We start from the raw sequence: 22,700 nt of genomic DNA, 5'->3' as shown, positions 1-22,700 counted from the left end.
TGCATTTATGGTGCTCACTCCTGTGAATATTGGTTTCCCACTTTGCATTGTACATAATACGGTTAATGTCGATGGCGGCCATTTTGAAAGTCGAAATACAATATTTAACACAAACTTAAAACCTGAATGATATATTTCGTAAGAAAATAAGTTTTTAGACAGTATCCAATTAATTTATCACATATATATGCATTTTAGCGCTCACTCTTGTGATTTCTTTTCTCCCATTTCTCATTTCTGTATAATACTTTTAGGGCCTTTGGCAGCCATTTTGAATATCAGAATACAACATTCACCACATACATGGCATATTAGTAATATATTCCGTTAATAATTATGTTTATAGTCAGTATTACAACTGTTTAATCTTCATAATAAGCATTTTAGTGATCACTCTTGAGAATTTTTTGGCCCCCATTGCCATTGTACAAAATACTGTTTGGGCCAGTGGCGGCTATTTTAGATATCAAAATACTGCAATTTTCCTATATATGACATTACAAATGCTATATCTCGTTAGTAATGGTGATTTGCATATATTACTTCGTTCATACATCGCGATTTTTTGCAGTTTAGTGCTCATTTTTGTGAAAATTAGTTTTCCCTATTCATATTGTACATGATAGTGTATAGAATGGCCTATGGCGGCCATTTTGAATATCAGGAAGATAAATATTTTGTCAAAAATTATTTTTTAAGATTGTATTTCACTCCTGCCACACAATTTCACGCATTTCACAGCCAATGTGCGGACAATTTTATGATTTTCATGGGTAATTTGCATATTTTGGCGGCCATATTGGATTTTGCCAATTTGCGGAAAATGCTCAAGGTTACACGAGTGGCATCATTCAGATTCGTAATCAGCACCCTCGAATTGACAAGAAACCATCAAAAAATATTGTATATATAAAAAAACAAGGTTATGCCTCTTCTATCCTGGACTAGCATGCGATTTTAATACAACCGTGAACAGCTAGTGGTGCTGGTGGGGGGGGGGGGTAAGCTTTGAGTAGTTAATAATTAGAAGCAGACGACAAAATGTATTATGTATGCCACATGATAATAACAAGCGGGAACTCAACCATACACAGTACAGTAATTCTGTCGACACACAAATAAATTTACAACCCCCTGCGAGAACAGACGTGCGTGCAAGAGACTGGCCTATATAGCCTGGTCTGACTTGCGCAAGAGTGAAAGTAGCAGGTCCAAGGAGATATCACCTCTAGTTTAGCTAGACCCTCCACACCAAGGAGCCCTTGTCCACACTAAGGCTTATCAAGACCCACATAATGATAGGTAAGCGTTCAGGTAATATTTTTTCATTTGATTATTGTATTTTGTATTCCAATATAATTCTATATTTTCATCATTGATCTGAGATATTGCAAAATTTTGAAGGGATGATCCTAGGAAGTGCCTAAAAAGTGTCATGGATAATATTTATTCATGTTTGCATGGAGTGTGTCCGGCGCTTCTTGATTTTTGCCTCGCAGAATACATCATTATACAACCAATTGACCATATACCATGGAGGTCAAAAAAAAGAGAAAGGATGGAGTGTAATAAACCAGTTCGTAGTTACTTCATGGGCAATTTTGGTCAAATGACCTTTCCTTTCTTTCATCATGATAGGCAGATTTCAAAGCAAGATATTACGTAAGCTTGCCTCACATAGCAGGATGAAGAAATTGAATAGACCAGGTGACTAGAATACCACACCAATGAACACCTAATGAAGGTATTTGTTGCATTCCTACTTTGAATGCATATCTTAGCATGTTGCACAATGTACTTGACAAACTGTGAAATACCAGTCGTCCGTGGAAGCATTGTTGGGTTTTTTTTTGGATGTAAATGAAAACGACAATTCAAAAGAATACATGAATAATCAAGACATCAAAGTTGGTGCTTATCTCATTAGATTTTAAAGCACAATGTCACTTTAGTACAAATGACCTTCTTCTGATCATGCGTAGAATCTTTTGATCATGCGCAGAAAGGAACTACGAACTGGCTTATTATGTCAGGCATGCATGTGTTTCATTGGCGTTTTCTTGCAGATAGTAGACAATCCTATTCTACAACCCTATCTAGGGCTTGAAACTAGTTCGCGACTAGTTTGCGACTACAAATTTTGCTAGTTGCAGAGACGTATTATAATTTTTTTTGGTCTCCAGCAGGTCTTCGCGATGTCTCTGAGACGTCTCATGAAAATTACAGAGTCTCCGAGGAGTCATAAGAAGATTAAACATATTTAATATTTTTGGAGACTGTTTCTAGTCTCCGCGACGTCTCCGAGAAGTCTCCATCAGTTGCTGCGACGTCTCGGAGACTAATGATATCCGCGACTGCTGAGACGTCGCCGCGATGTCTCCGCGATGTCTCAGAGACGTCTCAGAGACATCGCGAAGACCTGCTGGAGACCAAAAAAAGTATAATACATTGCGGAGACGTCTCTGCGACACTTCTTCACACTGTTTGACCCACTTCAGAAACCATGTGACTGAACGCGTGCTGATATCCTTCCTCCTGCTCCAAGTCAGGTGTATGATCTTTCAAACGTTCCATCGAGACGTCTCCTTGGTGAGAACGCAAGCCATTTTGTCTCCGAGACGTCTCCGCGACTGCAGCGACTGATAAGTTGGAGACTGTCGCGGCGACGTCTCCGTTGGTGAGATAGGGCCTTATTACTCACCAAGGTGGTGGCAGCAACAATTTCAAAATAGGATCGATGGAACATTTGAAAGATCATACACCTGACTTGGAGCAGGAGGAGGGATATCAGCACGCGTTCAGTCACGTGGTTTCTGAAGTGGGTCAAACAGTGTGAAGAAGTGTCGCGGAGACGTCTCCGCAATGTATTATAATTTTTTTGGTCTCCAGCAGGTCTTCGCGATGTCATTGAGACGTCTCTGAGACATCGCGGCGACGTCTCAGCAGTCGCGGATATCATTAGTCTCCGAGACGTCGCAGCAACTGATGGAGACTTCTCGGAGACGTCGCGGAGACTAGAAACAGTCTCCAAAAATATTAAACATGTTTAATCTTCTTGCGACTCCTCGGAGACTCTGTAATTTTCATGAGACGTCTCAGAGATGTCGCGGAGACGTCTCTGCAACAAGCAAAATTTGTAATCGCGAACTAGTTTCAAGCCCAGTGAGATAGGGCCTTTACTAGACGTCAAATACGACAGGAAAGATGTTTTTGTAATGATACAACGGTGTCGATCCTCAGAAAGTTCTATCTGGGGAGATAATACAAAGCGCCACCCCCTGATGAATGGAAACCATGAACGGATCGCTGCCTCTGTTTGGATGAATTATCAGCAGACACATTGATTTTCAATGAACCATGTGGAGCTCCATGATTGAACTATGATTTTAAATTATTCTACTATGGGCGCGTGTGGGCGCACATAACATCACAAATGGGCCAGGTTTTCCCTGAAACTAACATTAACTTCTTGTTTTTACAATGAGGAAGTGTGTTGAAATCCGAGGGGGGGGGGGCAGTCAAATATACAAAACAAAAAAGTAAATCCCCCTAAATCTAATTGCTGTAACTTTTGAACCGAATTATTTTTAGATGTTGGGTAACCTTAAATTGGTTTAATTGGAAATTACTTAAAGAATAGATTTCAATATTTATTGATCAATGGAATTTAATCATAATCTAAAGAGATGAACTGTGGTGTACCCCATGATTAGGTCCTGGGTCCCTTATTGTTCTTTGCTAATGTTAATGACACTATAAATTCATCACAGTTGTTTACTCATTCACTATTCGCAGATGACACTTGCTTACTTTGCCATCACAAAGATATACATCATCTTACATTAACGATAAACAATGAAGTTCATAATATATTCAAAAGGTTCTGCTGTAACAAACTTTTATTAAATGCTGGTAAAACTCAATATGTCGTCTTTAGATGAAGGAGTAAAAGAGTCCCTGATGGTATCGATCAATTTCTAATAGGAGGAAATAACATATTCACACCCTCACTAACACCGAAGTGATGGTATGTACAAAGATGTAGTACATGACAATCTGAAGTTTTAAAACTCGCTTTTTGGTCAATTATGGAGCTATAATTACTGTTAAAAGGGTATCCTTGCGAGATGTTGCGAGCGCGAATCACGAGCTCAAACTTTTGGAAATTGCATGTAATAAGACATGAAAAGTAAACATCCCGAGCAGTTTTTGTAATCATGAAAAAAGGATGTGAATCTAACTAAAGAATTAAAGCGAGCGCGAGATAAATTTAGTACTAAACCTAATTTTGACTCATCATGAATAGGATACGGGCTACATTTCTCACCAATCGAATAATGCGAGGCACGAGCTGAAAATTTTTGATATTCTAAACAGAAAACTGGACATTCTAGGCATTTCATTTAACCCCTAACAGAATGACTACCTTAATATCATACCTAAAAATCATTGGTGAGCGCGCGAAACACTCGCCAAAAAAATGTGTGATATTCCACACTGAAAAATGGACATTGTATGCATTTCTGTAACCATGAAGAGGACGAATACCTTATACTAAACAATAATTGAAGCGAGCGCGAAGCTAAAATGTATGGATTTCACTTTAAAAATGGTATTTCATTTTAAAAAGTGCACATTTCACTTTTGAAAAAAAAAACCATTTTCAATTATCATTAAGAGGGATTTTTTTTACCCGACGAGGATTAATTTTTGCCCCCTCCCCCGCGATTCTGCCGCCCTTGTTGAATATAAGTACAGAAGTGCAGAACATGAATTACTATATTTTTTTTCTTTTAAATTTCCTATTCTTAAGGATCAACAATGATGAATGGGAATGGAAATGAGATGGCAACCAGCGAAGAAGGAAGTACATCATACACTTTAAAATGGGCTACTGACAAAGTAGGCGAATTACAGAAAGCAGCCAATACTCAAGCACTCGAGAATATGTACGATGATATGGCCGACAAATATGAAGAGGTAAGGACAACGCACATGAGGGCGTCTATGAACGTGTATTGAAAATAGCCTAGAAGGTCCAAAGGCGGATCCATGGGACTCGAAGGGCCCGCCCAAACCTCCCCTATTGGCGGAGCCTCCCCCCAAAAAAAATGGAAAAAGAGAGGAGAAAAAAACAGGGGTAATAGTGGAGTTAGACGAGTGAATAAAATAAGGTAAGGAGAAGCCTTGAAAAATTAAATATATCATGTTAATGAAAATTTCGCTCTCACTTGCATCACTCTCGCTTGCATCTCATGTTCAATGAGATACTAATCTTGATCAATAAGATGATTTGGAGCCTGAAAAAAATTGCAGTCAATATACAAACAGTTCAGCTCGCAATATTCGATTTGTCAGATACCTATTCTCGTCGTGTGTTCCATAAAGTTCTCACAATATTCCCTTTCCGTTTCAGTTCTGATAGAACCTGTAAACTGGCGCTTCACACCCGCATTTTGAATGTTGATATATGTATACCTCTATATCAATTCTATACATAAAAATCCCCTTTTCATGAGAGTTTATTTTAAACTCGCATTAATTGTTTAAAAAAAAGTATTAACCCATGAATCCCATTCATAAATTACAAAAGTGCTTAAAATGTCTAATTTTCAAGCCCTTATATCAACAAATTTGGCGTTCTTATTAGGTTAATTAGATTGATAAATAAGATGATTTTTTAATGATAAATTGTCCCTCTTAGAGAATAGAATATCAGCAAGTTTGTTCTCCCGGTCTTTTGTAAAAAATACCAACTCTTGCTTCGCACTCGCCTAATCCATAAGGTGCAATGTATATTCACTTCACAATTATTTTCCTACACAGTGCTTGAAATAGTGTTTAAATTGACCCCTTTTCAGATCGGGATATCAATTACTTTCTTCTCGCTCTTCGCGCTCGCATTATTGATTTTCATGATAGCAAAAGTGCACCTAAAATTCCCAGTTTCTAGGTCTAAATCTAAAACACGCGCATGTTTTATATTGAGATATGCAGTTATTTATTTTAAATGCGCTTAAATTTTCCACATTCAAACGGGATTTTTTCTTCTCGCGCTTCGCGCTCGTATTACTAATGTAGGAAGATAACCCTTTACCCATCCTTTTCATTATTCAAAATCATGAATAGAGTGTCATGTTTTGGTCTATAATTTTGATTCGCTCGCGCTTCGCGCTCGCATTGTTTTGTTATATTACCTATCCAGTTCATGATTTATTTACATTATTATTTACATACTCATCTTGCCAAGAATGTTCAATTGTCAGGACAAAATACATGAACAATTTCTTTTTACAATTTTAGCTCGCGCTTCTCGCTCGCACTATTTAAATAGGGTTTATGAGATAGCTAAAGAGTGATTGTTAGGACCAACCCTTCAAAGAAACAAACAAATATTAACTTTGAGCGGCTGATCGGGGAAAATATGGTTGAAAATTTTAAGGTGCCTACATTATGCAAGCTCTGCTTTTCAGTTGACCCTCCCTCTCTTTTAATTTATATATCATTTTAATAATTGTAATGTTACTAATGTTTGTATATACTTCAAATGTGATTACCGGTATATTTTACTATGTCGACTGTATGATAATTGTAAATTTGAAAAATTAATAGTGGAAAATAAAACAAGTGAATTGAATTGAATGTTTTTTGAAGAAAAACATCATAGTACTATTTTGCTAATATCTTGCACAGTGGCGTACCAGGCGGGGGAGGGGGCAGGCTGGCTCCACCCCCTTGGCGGATTTCACCGAAAAAATAAAAAAGCGGGAAAAGGAAAAAAAAATAATAGAAAGAAAAGGAAAGGGAAAATAAGAGGGAAGGAGATGAAGAAAAAGAATTAAAAAAAAATGAAAAGAAAAAACATAAGCAGGGAAAACGGAAGGAGAGTGGAAGAGGTGGGAACTAGTAGTTTCAAATTTACCTTGTCTGTTTCTTGTAAATATATATATACATTTTGTTTTTCTTCTTTTCCGTACGGTTCATAATTTTTGTGTGAGTGGTGATGAAGTGTTATATTTGTGGTAAATGCCTGAGACAGTATACACGAGGTAACTTATGTGATGATTGTATTTATGTGTTACCCTTTAATCATTATAAATCCGACAATGAATTCAAATTCCAGTTATTATCATTCTTTAAGTTGAATAAGGATATTGAGTACGACAGATTTAGATGTATGAAATTAAACCCATTCGAAATGAATGATCTAGATTTTGACATTTGTTCTTATGGTTTGGACAATGAAAACTTTATTGAAAGATTAAAATGTAATTATATATTTTCTGACGAGTTCAATAACATGCTCAACTGGGATCCAGATGATTTATTTTCCTTGCTTCATATTAATGCAAGGAGTTTGATCAGAAACTTTGACAAATTTTTATACTTACTGGGGTCAATTCAACATAAGTTCAGTGTCATTGGTATATCAGAAACCTGGTTTCAACCATATACAATCACAGATATGTTTAATATTCCTGGTTATACTCTTGTACATGTAAATAGATCTGAAAAGGCTGGAGGTGGAGTGTGTATCTATGTTAACAATGATTTTGATTTTGAAACATACCAGGATGTATCTACTTGCTCTGATATATGTGATTCTTTATTTATTGAATTGAAATGCAAGAAAAGAAAGTCTATTGTTATTGGTTGTGTTTACAAAGCACCAAATGTGAACTTGACATGTTTTAATGAGAAAATGCAAGAATACATTAATATGATTAATAGAAGTAATCTTGAAATGTATATTATGGGTGACTTTAATGCAAATCTATTGAATATTGAAACAAGTCAGAGTACTAATGCATTTTTGAATCTCATGTATAGTCATAGCTTTTATCCATTAATAACCAAACCCACAAGAATATCTAACGCATCAGCAACTCTCATCGATAACATTTTTTGTAATTCTTATGATGTCAATATGATAAAAAGCTGTTTACTTATCGATGATATATCAGATCACTTTCCTATTTGTGCAGTGAAGAAGATTACACATGTGAACAAATGTCCTAATACATCTGTAAAGAAGAGATTAATTACTGATGACAATATCAATGCATTTAAGAGAAAACTAAAAAACGCAGACTGGAGTATTTTAGGTGCAATCAATGATGTTAATGTATGTTATGAAATGTTTCTCAACAAATTTCAATGTCTGTATAATGAGTCTTTTCCAGAGGTAGTTAAAAGAACACATAAACACAAATTAAAAAAACCATGGGTATCAAAGGGCTTGTTGCGATCTATTAATAAAAAGAACAGACTGCATAAGAATTATTTGAAAAATCGATGTCTGGAAAATAAGATTAAGTTGAATAAATATAGGAATAAATTAACTCATTTGTTACGTGCTGCAAAAGAAGATTATTATCTCCATCTCTTTAATAATATTAGAGGAGATATTAAGAAAACATGGAACCAAATAAACCATCTGCTAGGGAAAAGAACGCTTCGTGGTATTCCTAATGTTATGTTTAATAATGGTAAAAAGTATGAAACAGCACCTGATATTGCAAACGAATTTAACTCATTTTTTGCTTCCATAGGTAGTAACATTTCTCAGAATATTCCATCTACACCATGCTCATTCAGCTCCTTTCTTAGTAATGAATCCCCGATAAATTCAATGTTTTTAACTCCAACTTCGGTTTTTGAAGTTCTGAAAGTATGTTCCACTTTAAATCCATCAAAGTCGAGCGGCTTTGATGATATATCACCTCGTGTGGTAAAAGAGTGTATAAACTTTTTTGTAGAACCATTAATCTATATCTTCAACCAATCACTTTGTTATGGAATTGTACCTAATAAACTGAAAATATCAAAAATTATACCCATATTCAAAAAAGGTGACAAAAACGAAATGACTAATTATAGACCCATAGCAGTACTCCCAATCTTTGCAAAACTACTTGAAAAACTCATTCACAAAAGATTGTATTCTTATCTTCAGTTGCATAATATTTTGATAAAAGACCAGTATGGTTTTAGAAAACAACATTCTACTGAACTTGCAGTTTTGAATTTATTTCAACATATTTTATCAAATATAGAACATGGGAAGTACTGTGTTGGAATATTTATGGACTTGTCCAAAGCATTTGACACCATTGATCACCACATTCTTTTACAAAAGCTTCTTCATTACGGCGTGAGAGGTAATGCATTTAATTGGTTTGATAACTACTTGAATAATAGAACACAATACGTGGTGGTCAATGGTGTCAAATCATCTATTCAATCGAATAGATGTGGGGTACCCCAGGGTTCTGTCTTAGGCCCCCTCCTGTTCCTTGTCTACATTAATGATATTGTAAATTCATCACACTTGGTTAAATTTTCTTTGTTTGCTGACGACACTTGTGCAATGATGGCTAATAAATCTTTAACTAATGTTATTCAATCCATTAATGTCGAATTAAAAAAAATAAACACCTGGTTCCAATGTAATAAATTATCCTTAAACGTTTCAAAAACTAATTATATTATTTTCAGGACAAGGAACAGGAGGGTTCCTGGAAACCTAGATGATATTCATATTGATAATACAACATTAAATAGATTAAGTGATGTTAAATTTCTTGGGATTATATTTAATGAAAATCTAAACTGGAGTACACATATACATCACCTCTGCAACACAATATCAAAGAATGTTGGTATATTATCCAGGCTTAAGTATATTCTACCTAAACATATTCTGCTTATATTATATAATACCCTTATTTTGTCTTATCTTAATTATGGAAGTTATGTCTGGGGCAACACGTATAAAACTCATTTATCCAAAATTGAATTACTTCAAAAGAAAGCAGTTAGAATAATCAACAAATCTGATTTTCGTTCCCCATCTGCTCCTCTATTTAAAAATTTGAAAATACTGCCTATTTATGAACTTGTCACTTTTAATACAATTATATTTATATACTCCACATTGAATAATATCATTCCTGAGTCTAAGGATAATCCTTTTGTATTTAATTCAGAATTGCACCCTTATAACACTCGTCAAGGTAACAAGCTTTATATTCCTCTTTTTAAAACTACAGCTGGTCTTCAGTCCCTAATAAGCAATGGAGTAAAGAAATGGAATGAACTCCCACCAGATATTAAATCAAGTACAACTCTGAATAAATTTAAATTACTGTTCAAATCACTACTTATGGATACTCTTTAAATATATGTATCTCCCTTAAGTCTTTTAGTCTCAGGCATTTGTGTGTTTGTGTGTGTGTGTGTTAGGGTGTGTGTGTGTGAACTTATGTTCTGTTGTTATTGCATTTGTTCTTAATGTAAGTTATTTCTTGTCTTTTATAATTTTTTGGGATACCATGTACAAGCATTTTGCTTTTCGGTGTCCCAAACCATAATTTAATTTTATCATCTATTGTACATTGCTATTTTGATATGTGTTTTATGGTTGAATAAATAAATACAATACAATAAAGCCAATACAAGAAAAAAAAAGAATCACAAAGTGAAGAAGGAAAGAATAAAGGAAAAAAAACTAGACAAAGAAAATCGGGAAATGGAGGTAAAATGGAATGAGCAAAAATTCAAATTGAGAAACTAAAATAAGAAAAAAGAAGAACGTACACTTTAAAAAAAATTTCTGGCTCGCTTCGTTCGCTGGCGACTTTTTACAAATTTTCCTGCATTTGCTAGGCTTTGGTCCCTCAAAATATGTGGTTTATTATACGCAAAGTCTCTGCATTTAGAAAATGTGTTGAGTAAAAACTATAATACCGCGATTTGACTAAAAACTGAAGGCCAGATGCATCTGAAGGTTATAACAAGAGGTTCCTAGGCTCCGCCCTCGAACCCTACCCGCAAAGCACTGGGTACAGATGGAAATGTTTAGGCCCTGGTCCCAAAAAGTTCTACAACCAAGAACAAATAAAAAATGATGTTTTCTCGCAATATCATATCAAAATCTTTCTCAAATTTAGATTCTCATGAAAAGTTGTTTATCTCTCTTCGCTTGCTCAGGTCTTATATCAAACAGCTTTTCACTTGCATTTTCTCAGCGCCCATGCATCGGTATATCATGGACGGTACGTGTGCAATGTTACGAATGTCTGACATTCAGCATTTCAGCATCCCTATTTGCTCGCGTGCGACAAGCTATAACATTAGATGTTGTACAATGAAAGTAATAGAAATTAGAATAATGACGATAAAGAAAACATTTTTGATTTGTTTTTTTCTTTTTATATCATTGTTCCGGAATATACTGATGACTGACCCGGAATCATATTCAGATGGCTCATGCTCTGGAATACAATGGAAATAGGCTGACTGCTAACGCCCTCTTCGGTCTGATACCGAATCGAGACATAAGAGTACTCGACGTAGGATGTGGAAGTGGGTTGTTTGGAAAAGAGGTAAGTTATCATTTGTTTGTAAAGTACGCATGGTGTTACACCACTCACCGCTTCACCATAATGGCCTTCCATGACATTAGACAAAATATCAAGCAACGCGATAGAATGAGACTAAAACCACATGTATCATACACGATGCCTGCAGAGAATTCTTGCATTTGCACATTTGGGACTTGGTTTTCCACGACCAAGAAAAAAAAGAGAAATTGAACGAAAAAGAGAGGAAAATGGTGTATTATATAATTTTTGCCTCACCTGCATAGCGGAGTTGGACTATAGGCGCCGCTTTTCCGATAGAGACACCAAATTTTAACCGGAGGTTAAGTTCTTGAAATGACATCATAACTTACAAAGCATATGAAGCTAGTTCATGAAACTTTGACATAATGTTAATCAAATATTACTAAATATCCTGCCTGAGTTTCAAGTCACATGTAAAAGTTCGAAAGTCATTTAAGGTCAATGAAATTAGACCACGTTGGGGGAATCAACATCAAAATCTTAACCTAAGGTTAAGTTTTGAAATGTCATATTCACCTAGAAAAAATATGGACCTAGTTCATGAAAATTTGACATATAGGGGGGTTAATCATCCTGCTGGAGTCTCAAGTCACATGACCAGGTCAAAGGTCGTTTAGATCAAGATACGATTCAATCCATGAGAAAACATAGTTACCTAAGCCAAAAGAAGAGTTCAGTATCTGTAATAATTTTTGTGATCGATGGTGTCTAAAGCGGCACTTTAGTCTAATAGTACCAGCAATGCTATTCTTTGTTTTTCCATGTCCAGTGAAAGAATTTTTTTTTTTGATCAACGCAATCTCCCGGGACAATCTCTGTGCTATTTTCCCTGTATGCTGATTGCATATTAGGCCAGAACGAATTATCATTAAGATGTCGTTGGATTTGCTGTACAGCAGATCCTTCAACTAACTTTGATACTTACTGTAAATTACTGACTGGTCCAAGATTATTAAATATCACCTCTATACCCAGTTTCTTCAGAATAATACTAATAAGCAGTTCTTTGAAACGCATAATAACATATGAATAGTCTTTATGAGTGTAGAAGAATTGGTGTTTTCTATAGGGCTAGTACATGTGCTTTTAACACAGATTTGAATCTGTTGAAATCTGTTATTGATTTTGTATTATGAAACAGATTGACCCACAATTTTGGTGCCATATTCCCCAAAGTTCTATCGCCAAAAGTCTTGGACTTCACTCGTATTTCAGAGAGAAGATCCTTTGATTGCGAACGAAGATTTCACCGAGGTGAGCAGGGGCATTCCCATTAAAGACAAGAGTGAGGACAGAAGTAGCTTAACCAAGGCCACTTTTCAGTCAGATGGGAAAATATCATCTGACTATGCTCCGACAGAGACAAGTTAACGATTTTGATAGGAATGGCATGTAGTGATTCAGAACAATTGAGCACAATCTGAACACTGGAGTATATGCCTGGATCAAGAGAACATTCATCATTTTATCAACAGTGTCTTGAAAGAAGTAAACAATTTGGGAAGTGGAATATCATCCTATACAGGGGCCGTTTCATAAAGCTGTGCGTAAGTTAAGAGCGACTTTAAGAACGACTGGTGATCCTTTCTTACGCGCTAAACCTTCGCCATCGAATATACCATTTACCACAAGAAAGGATTACCAATCGTTCTTAAAGTCGCTCTTAACTTACGAACAGCTTTATGAAACACCCACCAGGGATGTTTTATCAGCAGTGTTATCAAAAGTTCTGTCATCTAAAGATGTCATGATACTATCATGAAGTTTCACTATCTTATAATTTGGATTATGAAAAAGCTTCAACGAAGACTTGGTGAGATTGAAAAGACTTCTTTGACCTCAACTGTGTTTTCTTCTATCTTTAGCATATTTGGTTCATCATGCTATATTCATGACAAACAATGTCTTGTTACGAGCAGCTTGAAAAGCCAAAATAAGGGTTTTCACAAAATTTAAAGAAAAAAATGGAGGTCAATTTGGTCCCGATAATTTTTTTAAAGCAAAAAAAAAGAGTTATACTTCAAAATAAAGGTGATTTTTGTTCACATTTCTCCGTTTTTTCACACCTTCCAGAATTCCCGGGGGGTACTGCCTATGGAGAATAATAAACGCAGCACCCCTCGGGAAAATCTTGGCACCCCTGTTTCCATGTGAAAAAAAATCTGCATTTTGTGATACATTTGTCCTGTATTATGTATGATTAACTACAGTATAAAATAGTGTTAGTATTAGCGATCCGTCCCCGTTGTGAATCGTTCTCTGTAATAAGTCAATTAATTTTTAAGCGTTCCTAAAGCTTTTCCAGGTACATGGAATGGAAGTTTGTTAAGCCATATCGAATTTTACAGAACCCTCCCCCCGTCCCACACCCACCCTTCCTCCCTCCACCCCCCCCCCTAACTCTCTCTTTCTTTCTCTTCTTCTTTCTACTACCGTTGTAGCTTTTTGATAAAGGATACCGCGATATACACGGTGTAGACATGTCTGCTGGATTGCTCAAGGTTCTTGAAAAGAAACAGATATACACAAAGCTTGTGAAAGCGAGATTTGATCCAACCACACCTCTTGAATATGCTGATGGTAAGTGTTGATGTATAGTAAATTAGCGAAAGATACAGAGCACTTACAAGTGTAGAACTTAAATGAACATGTCCTGAATCCGAAGTAGCCAGACAAAGATAGTGAAACAATTTCAGACCTAAAGCATATTTACATATAACTGTGCTCATTAAAAAGGACATAAGTAATAAAAGAATTTTTTTTTTCAATAACAGGTATATTAGAAATGAAAGAAAAGCGTATTTTCATGAAAATATTTTTTTAAAGCACATGCAAATTGCACCATATTGTAAATGAACATGGTGAACTTACATCAAATAGTTATTTTAGATCTATGGGTCTAGATGATGACGAAATATTAACAATAATGAAATAATTGCACATGTTCATGTGGAATGAAAAGTTGAATTAAAAAATAATACTTAAGTTGATTGTTTGAAGACTAAATTTATTTTCTTTAAAAATATTTTACAAGTTGTTCAAACAATTGTATAGATCATGTATAGAAAAGATTGCAGACACTCCTGTCAGTTTTTACAATCTCGAATCGTCATATAACATAGGTCTGAAAAAGAAATCGAAAAAGTATTTCATCGTCCAAGATTTTGCACATTAGATAATAAGCTAAGAGATTTTGAACATAAATTATTATACAATATTACCACCATTTATATAGGTTTCGATTTATATCGAGTAATGAATGCTCTTTTTGCGGTTAAGATGAAGAAACTCATAGACATGTATTTTATGGATGTGAAATGGATAAAGTATTATGGAAATTTCCGATTCTTAAAAGCTTACAGTGGAAGGATATCCATGTTGGATTAGAAGAGACAACAGAAAATAGACAATTATTAAATCATATATTTTACTTATCAAATTTTCAATATATCACAAAATAGGGGAATGATAAAATACCAACTGCCAAAGAGATACAAGTAAAGCTTTTTAAAAGTAAAGAAGAAGATAAGAAAATTGCAATAGAGCGAAAAACATTAACACAGCACTATAAAAAGTGGGAACAACTATTATTTAGGAAGGATGAGGAAGGGATGGCTTTACCCGGTTTGCACACGTGCGGGGTTGGCTGAACTGTCACTAAACTGTACTATTTTCTTTACTTTGCATGTTACTTTTCTTTTTCTTTCTTTGTTTATTTCTTTCTTTCTTTTTCTTTCTCTCTCTCTCACTTAGTTTCTATCCTTCCTTCCTCCTTTCTTTCCTCCCTTCCTTCTGCTTTTCTTTCTTGTTTTGTATTGTTTAACTTTTTTGTACTGTCTACTTGTTTTGTGTCTTGTCTGTGTTGGGGGGTCGGGTGTGAGAGCGATTTCGTTCTGTTTGTGTGTGTATATGGGCGTGTGTGGGGAGTGTGCACTCGAACCCTTATCCGTTTTTTTTTATATTACAAATTTCATTCAGTTTACTGTTGAGCAGTTATCCACTGTATATGTTAATACTTTGTCATTTTGTACGATATTTTGTATTGTGGATAATTATTTGTCTTTTGTGAACAGTGTTTTGTTAATATTGATATTTTAATAGTTTACAATGCACCATCACTTTGATTTGAACTGAATGATTAATAAATATTATTACAAAACAAAAACTTACGCCTGTCATTAATGGTATCCATTCGTCAATGGAGGTGCCCCCCATAGGCGGCGGAAGCGGAGGGGGACGGGGGGACAAGTCCCCCCCCCCAAAAAAAAAAGTGAGATGGGTGGAGGGTCCCCCCTAAATTTTTAGCTGATAACTTTCTTTTTTTGCTTGTCAATTTTGTTTCCTGCGCCCCCCCCCCACCTAAATTCTGGTGGACCCCCTTAAAATGTCTCTTGTCCCCCTCCCCCTAAAATTTAGGTTGATGACCTTTTTTTTCTTTGCTTGTCAAATTTTTTTACTTGTGTCCATCACAAAATTTCAGGTAGACCCCCCTAATTTTTTTGCTTCCGCCGCCAATGCCCCCCCCCCCCGGTCGGCTTCCAACACTATTGTACCGCATATGCTGATTATAAAGTTGAACGAAATGAATGTCAACCCCGAGCTGATGCTAACGATATGGATTTCATGATAGGTAGGTCCAAAAAGGGTAAGAATGCGGATGTGCACTCTGTAATTCTCAATACGCGTACCCCACAAGGTTGTGTATTGTCGCCAATGCTGTTTACTCTTTTCACAAATGATACAGATAACCAGGGTAACACTGGACAATGGAAAATGGCTGAATATCCAGATGACACATGCTTTATTGAACTCCAGTTGTGTACAGGAATAAGACAGCCGATTTTATTGCAAGTTGCAAACAGATATCACAGTAAAACACAAATAAACAAAATAAATGATAGTGGATTTCGGAAATAATAACGATACACCCCACCTGTCATTGTTTAAAATGCAATTGAGATGATTCACCGTAGAAATATCTTGGTACTTAAACAGTAAAGAACTTTTATGCAATACTCTTGTTATTTTCAGGGTATTTCGATGTGATAGTTAGTTGTGGTGTTTTTATACCAGCCCATCTCACTCACACCTGTCTACCAGAGATATTCCGTCTTCTTAAACCTGGTAATTTCAATCTCCTTTATCCTAAAATCATTTTTTAATTAAATATTGCATTTCATTATTATAGAATCATTTTGAATTTTGTTATCGATGTATTATGACTGTCTCGTATATATTTTTAGAGTTGTGTAATAACTAGATTTGAATTTGATTTTTTCTTTAAAGAAGTAATGAATTGCACTATATAGATTGAATTTTCGCGAAACTCAATCATCTACATAGGGGAAAAGAACTTTCTAGTTTAACATTGAGGAATTGCATGTTTCTTCCAGAACCTTCTAGATCAACATTGAGAAATTTACTTTGATGTATTCATCTTTGCGTTCCATGTGGCATAGTTAAGATGGTACCCTATTCACGCATGATTGAGCAAAAGCAATCCGACGAAATATACCAAAAAGTCACTTGTCGGGTGGTATCTGAGTTTCGAATAGAAATCAAATGTATAGTATAGATTAATATCATCTGTCCTTTAATAATAACTAAATCAAATAAAATGGTCTGTCTCTTTGACATAATGATTGTATTTCCATAATTCCAATAAACGTGTTTTCACAGATTCCCTGCCAGAACTATCGCGTGGTTAACATTAGACTTTGTTTTAAGTGGCTGGTCGTCAACATAAACGAGTGTTTAGTAAGGTCCGATAGCTAGCATGTAAAAGCGTCAGATTCATTTTGCAAAATAATTGAATTTCAAGCATTATTTTAAAGAAACTAAACTTGTTATTTCGTTCCATTTTCTTTGATTCTGGTATCGAATGAAAGAGCAGATGATAACTTTGCAGACATGTGATTTTCGTTTTTATTCATATACCCCCACCCAAGTGACTTTTTTTGTTTCCTTTCTTCAATCCTGCGTGAATGAGAAATGTTTTGAGTCGTAAAGTAAAGAGATTCTAAGCTTGACAGTGATAGGTCATTTGTCGAATGGATTTATGATTAGGTTTAGATAATCATCAATAATATTTCGATTTATTTTTCAGGGACGCCTTGTACATGAAATCACATATCATCGTTTACATCTTCAGAAGTGCACTTTTTTCAGGTGGAGTTTTTATCATCACTACCAGGAAGAACGTTTTTGATGAAGAGCTTGGGGATATCAAACTGAAGTCTACCTTTGCTGGTCTGATAGAAAAGGGTCAACTCCAGAAGATATCTCATGAGAAAATAGAGTATCTCACTGATGCTGAAAAAAAAGTTTCGGGCTTGATATTAACCTACAAAATGTTGTGAAAAGGGTTCCTTTATAGGAGCGTTTGTCGATTAAATTGAACATCGCAAAGTGCAATGCACAAATGAGTCATGTACATTGATTATAATATTGGTAATATAGATGCACTTTAAGGCTCAGCTGCCATTGTATTATATTAATACACCAGTTCTAACTAACCTTTGCTGAAATGCCATATTGGCGCTTAAGCAGTCAACGAATTGAATTGGTATGCACGTGTATATGTAACGGCTATAACGCTTAAAACATTGGAATTATGATAAAATGCTGTTTTTATTTTTGTCATTCGAGATACAACTCATTAAAATAGAGTTGAGATTACCATGATGATTCGACAAATTTTTTAGTTGACAATATCGCATTCACTGTATGATTAGTGAAACAGCTGAAATTCAGTTAAGACATTTCTTGTGTTTAGGATAGTATTTTTAGGAATTTGGGAGAAATCGTGATAAACGAGCGTCGTTAAAACGCTTGATTTATGAGGATTATTAATATTCAGGATGATTTTCAGCAAATATATAAGTGTCGTTAAATTGTTTAAATAGTGGGATATTCTTTATGGGTGAAGTGCTCGCAGACGTGCAATTATGTACTCCATGCTCGACACGAATTTCAGAAGTTTATTCTAAAGATATCAAATGAAATAAATCTCAGGACTTCAGCATTTCATCCATGGGTGTCGAATGGCTTTACACTTTAAAAGCTTTAAAGAATGAAATACAGTAATTATGATGAAATGTCCACGTTTTTATTTTATAAATGACAATAATCTTTTTAGAATTCTCCCCTTCCTATAACCAAGCGCATTGTGTGTGCCCCGTCTATTTTACTAACACCCTTTTTAATATAAGTTTTAGTAATCTTTATTCAGCTTTATGATTACAAAAGTATATCTAAAGAAGGTACTGAACATTTTCCACCGTAAGGTTAGTATATTAAAATGATATTGCTGCATTATTTGTATATCTCTAACTTTCAACGAGTATAAATAAATAAAATTTGGGGTTCGAATCCCACAACTGCACCTATGTCCAAGAGTGATGCATTTAATCTGCGTAACTGTTTTATCGAGTCTGATAAACATAATGAGTGGGACAGAAGCATTTTTTTAAAACAAACTTATGCACATTGCTACGATACTGCAACAAATAACAATGAAAATTTAGCTTTTAGAAATTGATTTCCTTTTCTTTTATTACAGGAAATAGATCGCTTAACAAATAATAATGATCTTACATCTCTTGAAGTGTCAGTTCTGATTATTATCCAAAATCGTTATAGTCCTGTATTGAATCCAGATAAATCCAAGTTGGTTGGCGAAGATTCCTTAAAGTAATGTCCACAATGCTGGAGATGATGAAATTGATGTTGAAGCACGATCAATAATCAAGAGTCACTGTAACGAGTTGAAATGTCTGTGAAGACGATGTTGATTATTAATAGTCAATTTAAGCAATCCATGTGTTGAAAAGCGTTCATTAAAACAGGTTGATGATCTCGATGAGAACTAAGAATTTCTCTCTCATAGTAACTGCAAAAAGTTCATTGATGGCTTGCAAATAATTCCACAGAAGATAAACGTTTTATTCCAGTTGGAAATAAACATGTAAACAACATAACTAATCCTATTGTCTTTTTCACTGCCACAGGAATTTGTTGTCTATCCTAGTACATTCCGGAAATAACAAAGATTACTCTATCGCCTTAAATATAGTGCCTACTTAATCATCCTTAATCATTCTATGCCATAAATATCCATGATATCTTTAAAGAGGAAATATCTAAACAAATGAATGTAATTGCTCTTACAATTCTAACTATATATAACAACATGCGAGGGTGTGTTTGAGGGTGTGTGTGTGTGTAGGAGGGAGAGGGTGGAATTAAGAGATAGAGGGGGGGGGCAAGAGGAGGAGGGAGTTTCGGTTAAACCTTCCTAAAGTATGTTTAGTCATCAGGGTGGTTAGGTAAGTATTTAGTGTGTGAAGAACTGGATTGGGGTTTATTTAGTTTTAGAACTTGTATTTTTTATGTTTGGCTAAAGGCGGTCCCACTGGCCGAAGGACACAAAACGTATTCATAAAGGACACAGAGGACGAGCAATATTTCGGGGGTGGCTCCATCCGCTTTAATCCGCTCCTGACTAAAATTTGACAACATTACGGGAAAAAACGCGAGTAGTATGTAGCGGGCATGTTAAATGGATATTCATCGGAAGCATAGCGGATGGAAGTGGATGACAGATCCGAAGGGGTTTTCGGGGGTAACCCCTAGAGTACTTTACATACTTTTCCATCCTGTCTTTTTCCGTGATCATGGTTATTCTAACGATGTAGTAGATCAGTGTACCTTGCCTTTCCCCCTCTTTCCGTTGTCCAACTGCAGTGGCTTTAGGTTGTGAGTATGCAGAGAGGATACAGCGGATGTTTAACCGATGAGTACGGACATTTGTCATGTTTGTTGCTCGTATATAATTACGTTTCGGATTTGCATCGTACACGGCGGAAAGTTCATCCGTTATACAAGTTTTGTGCAGCTCAACTTTTTGCGCTGATGAAATCACAGTGGACGGGTATTCGGTGCTGGGTAAAAGTATATGGAACACGTATGCAGTGAGTACGTGACAGATGCAGAGCGTTTTCCGAACAGATTGCATTTTTTTTGTTATGTTTCATATCCTCTTTGCATCCGTAAGTGCAGTGGGACCGGACCTTTAACGTTATCTACAGCTGATTCGTCATTTGCATATGTGAATGAGGCTTGCCCGATGTTTTTTCTCAAGTTTAAATGGGTGCGTCGTAGTCTATAGTGGTTCTGCCTCTCGCCTTTCAAACAGAGGGTCGTGGGTTCTAATCCTAGCCATGACGTGTTTCCTTCAGCAAGAAATCTATCCACACTGTGCTGCACTCGACCCAGGTGAGGTAAATGGGTACCGGCAGGAAGTAATTCCTCAAAAAGCTGTGCGCACCAGAATCGGTAGACTAGCTTATATTAGCCGGAGTAATAATAGGAGCGCCTTGAGCACCTAGCAAGGTGGATACGTGCGCTATACAAATCCTATATTATTATATGATAGCGCCACATAAAACAGATTCTAATAAAAAAAAAAACAGACAGATGGATGAGTAAAGATTATTTCTCACGAAAGAAATATATATGTATATGTGTATAGAACAGATGAGTTGATTTATGGAGTTGTAGATTTTGGTTAAACTACAGGTGCATGAGCAATCCGAGCAATTAATGGTCTGTCTGCAAGCAAACCAGGGACGCCATCTCTTGTCCATGCATTGAGATAATTATACTCCGGGCGTTATGGCGTGCGCCTGCACTCTAAAAAACAAGTCAGTAAAAAATGACTAGTTAATAGGGTCAGCTGGGTGCAACTGTTATTCTAGTCATATTTGACTATTTTCTAGTCATATTTTACTAGAACATAGTTATTTCTGACTAGAATAAATGTCAGAAATGTGAATATCAGTGATTACCATATCAGTTGCTCCCAGCTGACTATTGGTCTAGTCAATTTAACTGATTTGTTTTAATAGTGTGTAATCCAAGCTGTGGGGAAGTTCCAAATTGATGCAGAGGTTCGAGCCTTGGTCACGTCTTTCGGTGACGTTAAAGGGCAGTACGTCCCAGACGTAAATAATCATATCTGATTGATACACGTCTGACCAAAAAACTCAAAGACACACAGACAGACACACACATACTCTACAGTGCGTATCAAAAAAAAGTTTACACTTAGAAAAATCCTGTAAAATTACATATTTGTATCCTGACGAAATATATTTCCGCTTGAGCGAGCACCACTTACTTTTGAAAAGTTGATGAAAAATGATTTGCGCAGAAATTTGAAATAGTTATGCGAATAAAAGAAGACCTTAATCATGAAGAACACGTGGAAATTAGTAGAATTGATTTGAAGATATCTTTTACCTTTTTAAACTTATTTCCTTGCCCAAACACTTCGATGAGTGCATTGCGCCCCACCCCACTCCCCCACACACCGAGTCCATCGTGACGATATTTGCTTAACACTGAGCTGTGATTTACATGAAATGGCTTAGGCTTGATTTTTAAAAGCTTGTAGTAATGCACCCTTTTTGGATGAATGGAAATGGAATCTCACATGTACCTTCAAAACAGATGGAGGTTTTACATTCTTAACCCTTATAAGACTGGGGGTAATTCAGCCCCCCCCCCCTTTGACATTTTTCGCGTTAAATCCGCCGCGCAAATTAATTTGACCGCGTCATTTGCTGACCTTAGTTTTTTTTTACTTTCAAGTCTCGCATAACTTTTGAGACTAAAATTGTGGCCCTGGGTTTGCGGTTTAGAAATTACACAACATTTCGTAAGTGCATGCAGACCCAAAATTGTTCAAAAACGTGAATTCGTGTACAAATCTAATGCAAATAGTGTTTTAAGCCAAAATTCACAAATGTATCATTATTTTCCTTTAAGTGATTAATATCAATTACTTTCATCGTGTTTATTGCCTGAAAATAAAGTCCCTGAAAATTTTCAATGAAAAAACTATACAAAAAAAAGTCAAAAAAAGAGAAATACATAAGAAATTTGGAAAACAATGAAAAACATAAGAAACAAAAAATGTAATTGAAATATTTTAAAGGTAAATTTGGTCAGATTCCTATGAAGAGTCTGTCAACCCAAAATTAGCATTCTGGGGGCATTATCTAATTAATTAGAGCAATTTATTATTTCATGCATTAATTAGCATTTTGGAATACTGTAGAAATAGTTATACGAAACATCTGTCGTAATAATTTTGTGTTTTCACTTCCGTGTGGCGTATATTAACTACGCACTATTTTCTATTTATAGAGCCGCAATTATACATATAAGAAACAAAAATGCGACACCTAATATTTTGAGAATTATTTGTCTTTATTGTTAAGAGATCAT

General features: G+C 35.6%; 1 protein-coding gene across 1 annotated transcript; it reads left to right on the top strand.

Moving 5' to 3' along the window:
* The first annotated feature begins 1,037 nt into the window (after positions 1–1,037).
* LOC121415822 (methyltransferase-like protein 27) lies at positions 1,038–18,253 on the top strand. The gene is made up of 6 exons (XM_041609164.1): positions 1,038–1,302; positions 4,814–4,980; positions 11,265–11,387; positions 13,850–13,988; positions 16,440–16,532; positions 17,577–18,253. The coding sequence occupies exons 1-6, from the start codon at positions 1,296–1,298 to the stop codon at positions 17,765–17,767; spliced, it is 720 nt and encodes a 239-aa protein (XP_041465098.1). The 5' UTR covers positions 1,038–1,295; the 3' UTR covers positions 17,768–18,253.
* The last annotated feature ends 4,447 nt before the right edge of the window (positions 18,254–22,700 follow it).

Source organism: Lytechinus variegatus, chromosome 5 (genome assembly GCF_018143015.1).
Source record: "Lytechinus variegatus isolate NC3 chromosome 5, Lvar_3.0, whole genome shotgun sequence".
In the NCBI taxonomy this organism is placed as follows: Eukaryota; Metazoa; Echinodermata; class Echinoidea; order Temnopleuroida; family Toxopneustidae; genus Lytechinus; species Lytechinus variegatus.
Note: the sequence above shows the minus strand (reverse complement) of the source record. Positions and strands in the feature narration are given on the sequence as shown.

What these genes read in the sequence shown, in the direction of transcription:
- LOC121415822 (XM_041609164.1), top strand. An exon ending in TGGCCGACAAATATGAAGAG is followed by an intron (nt 4,981 to 11,264) that starts GTAAGGACAACG and finishes AATCATATTCAG; the next exon opens with ATGGCTCATGCTCTGGAATA. An exon ending in ACCTCTTGAATATGCTGATG is followed by an intron (nt 13,989 to 16,439) that starts GTAAGTGTTGAT and finishes TGTTATTTTCAG; the next exon opens with GGTATTTCGATGTGATAGTT.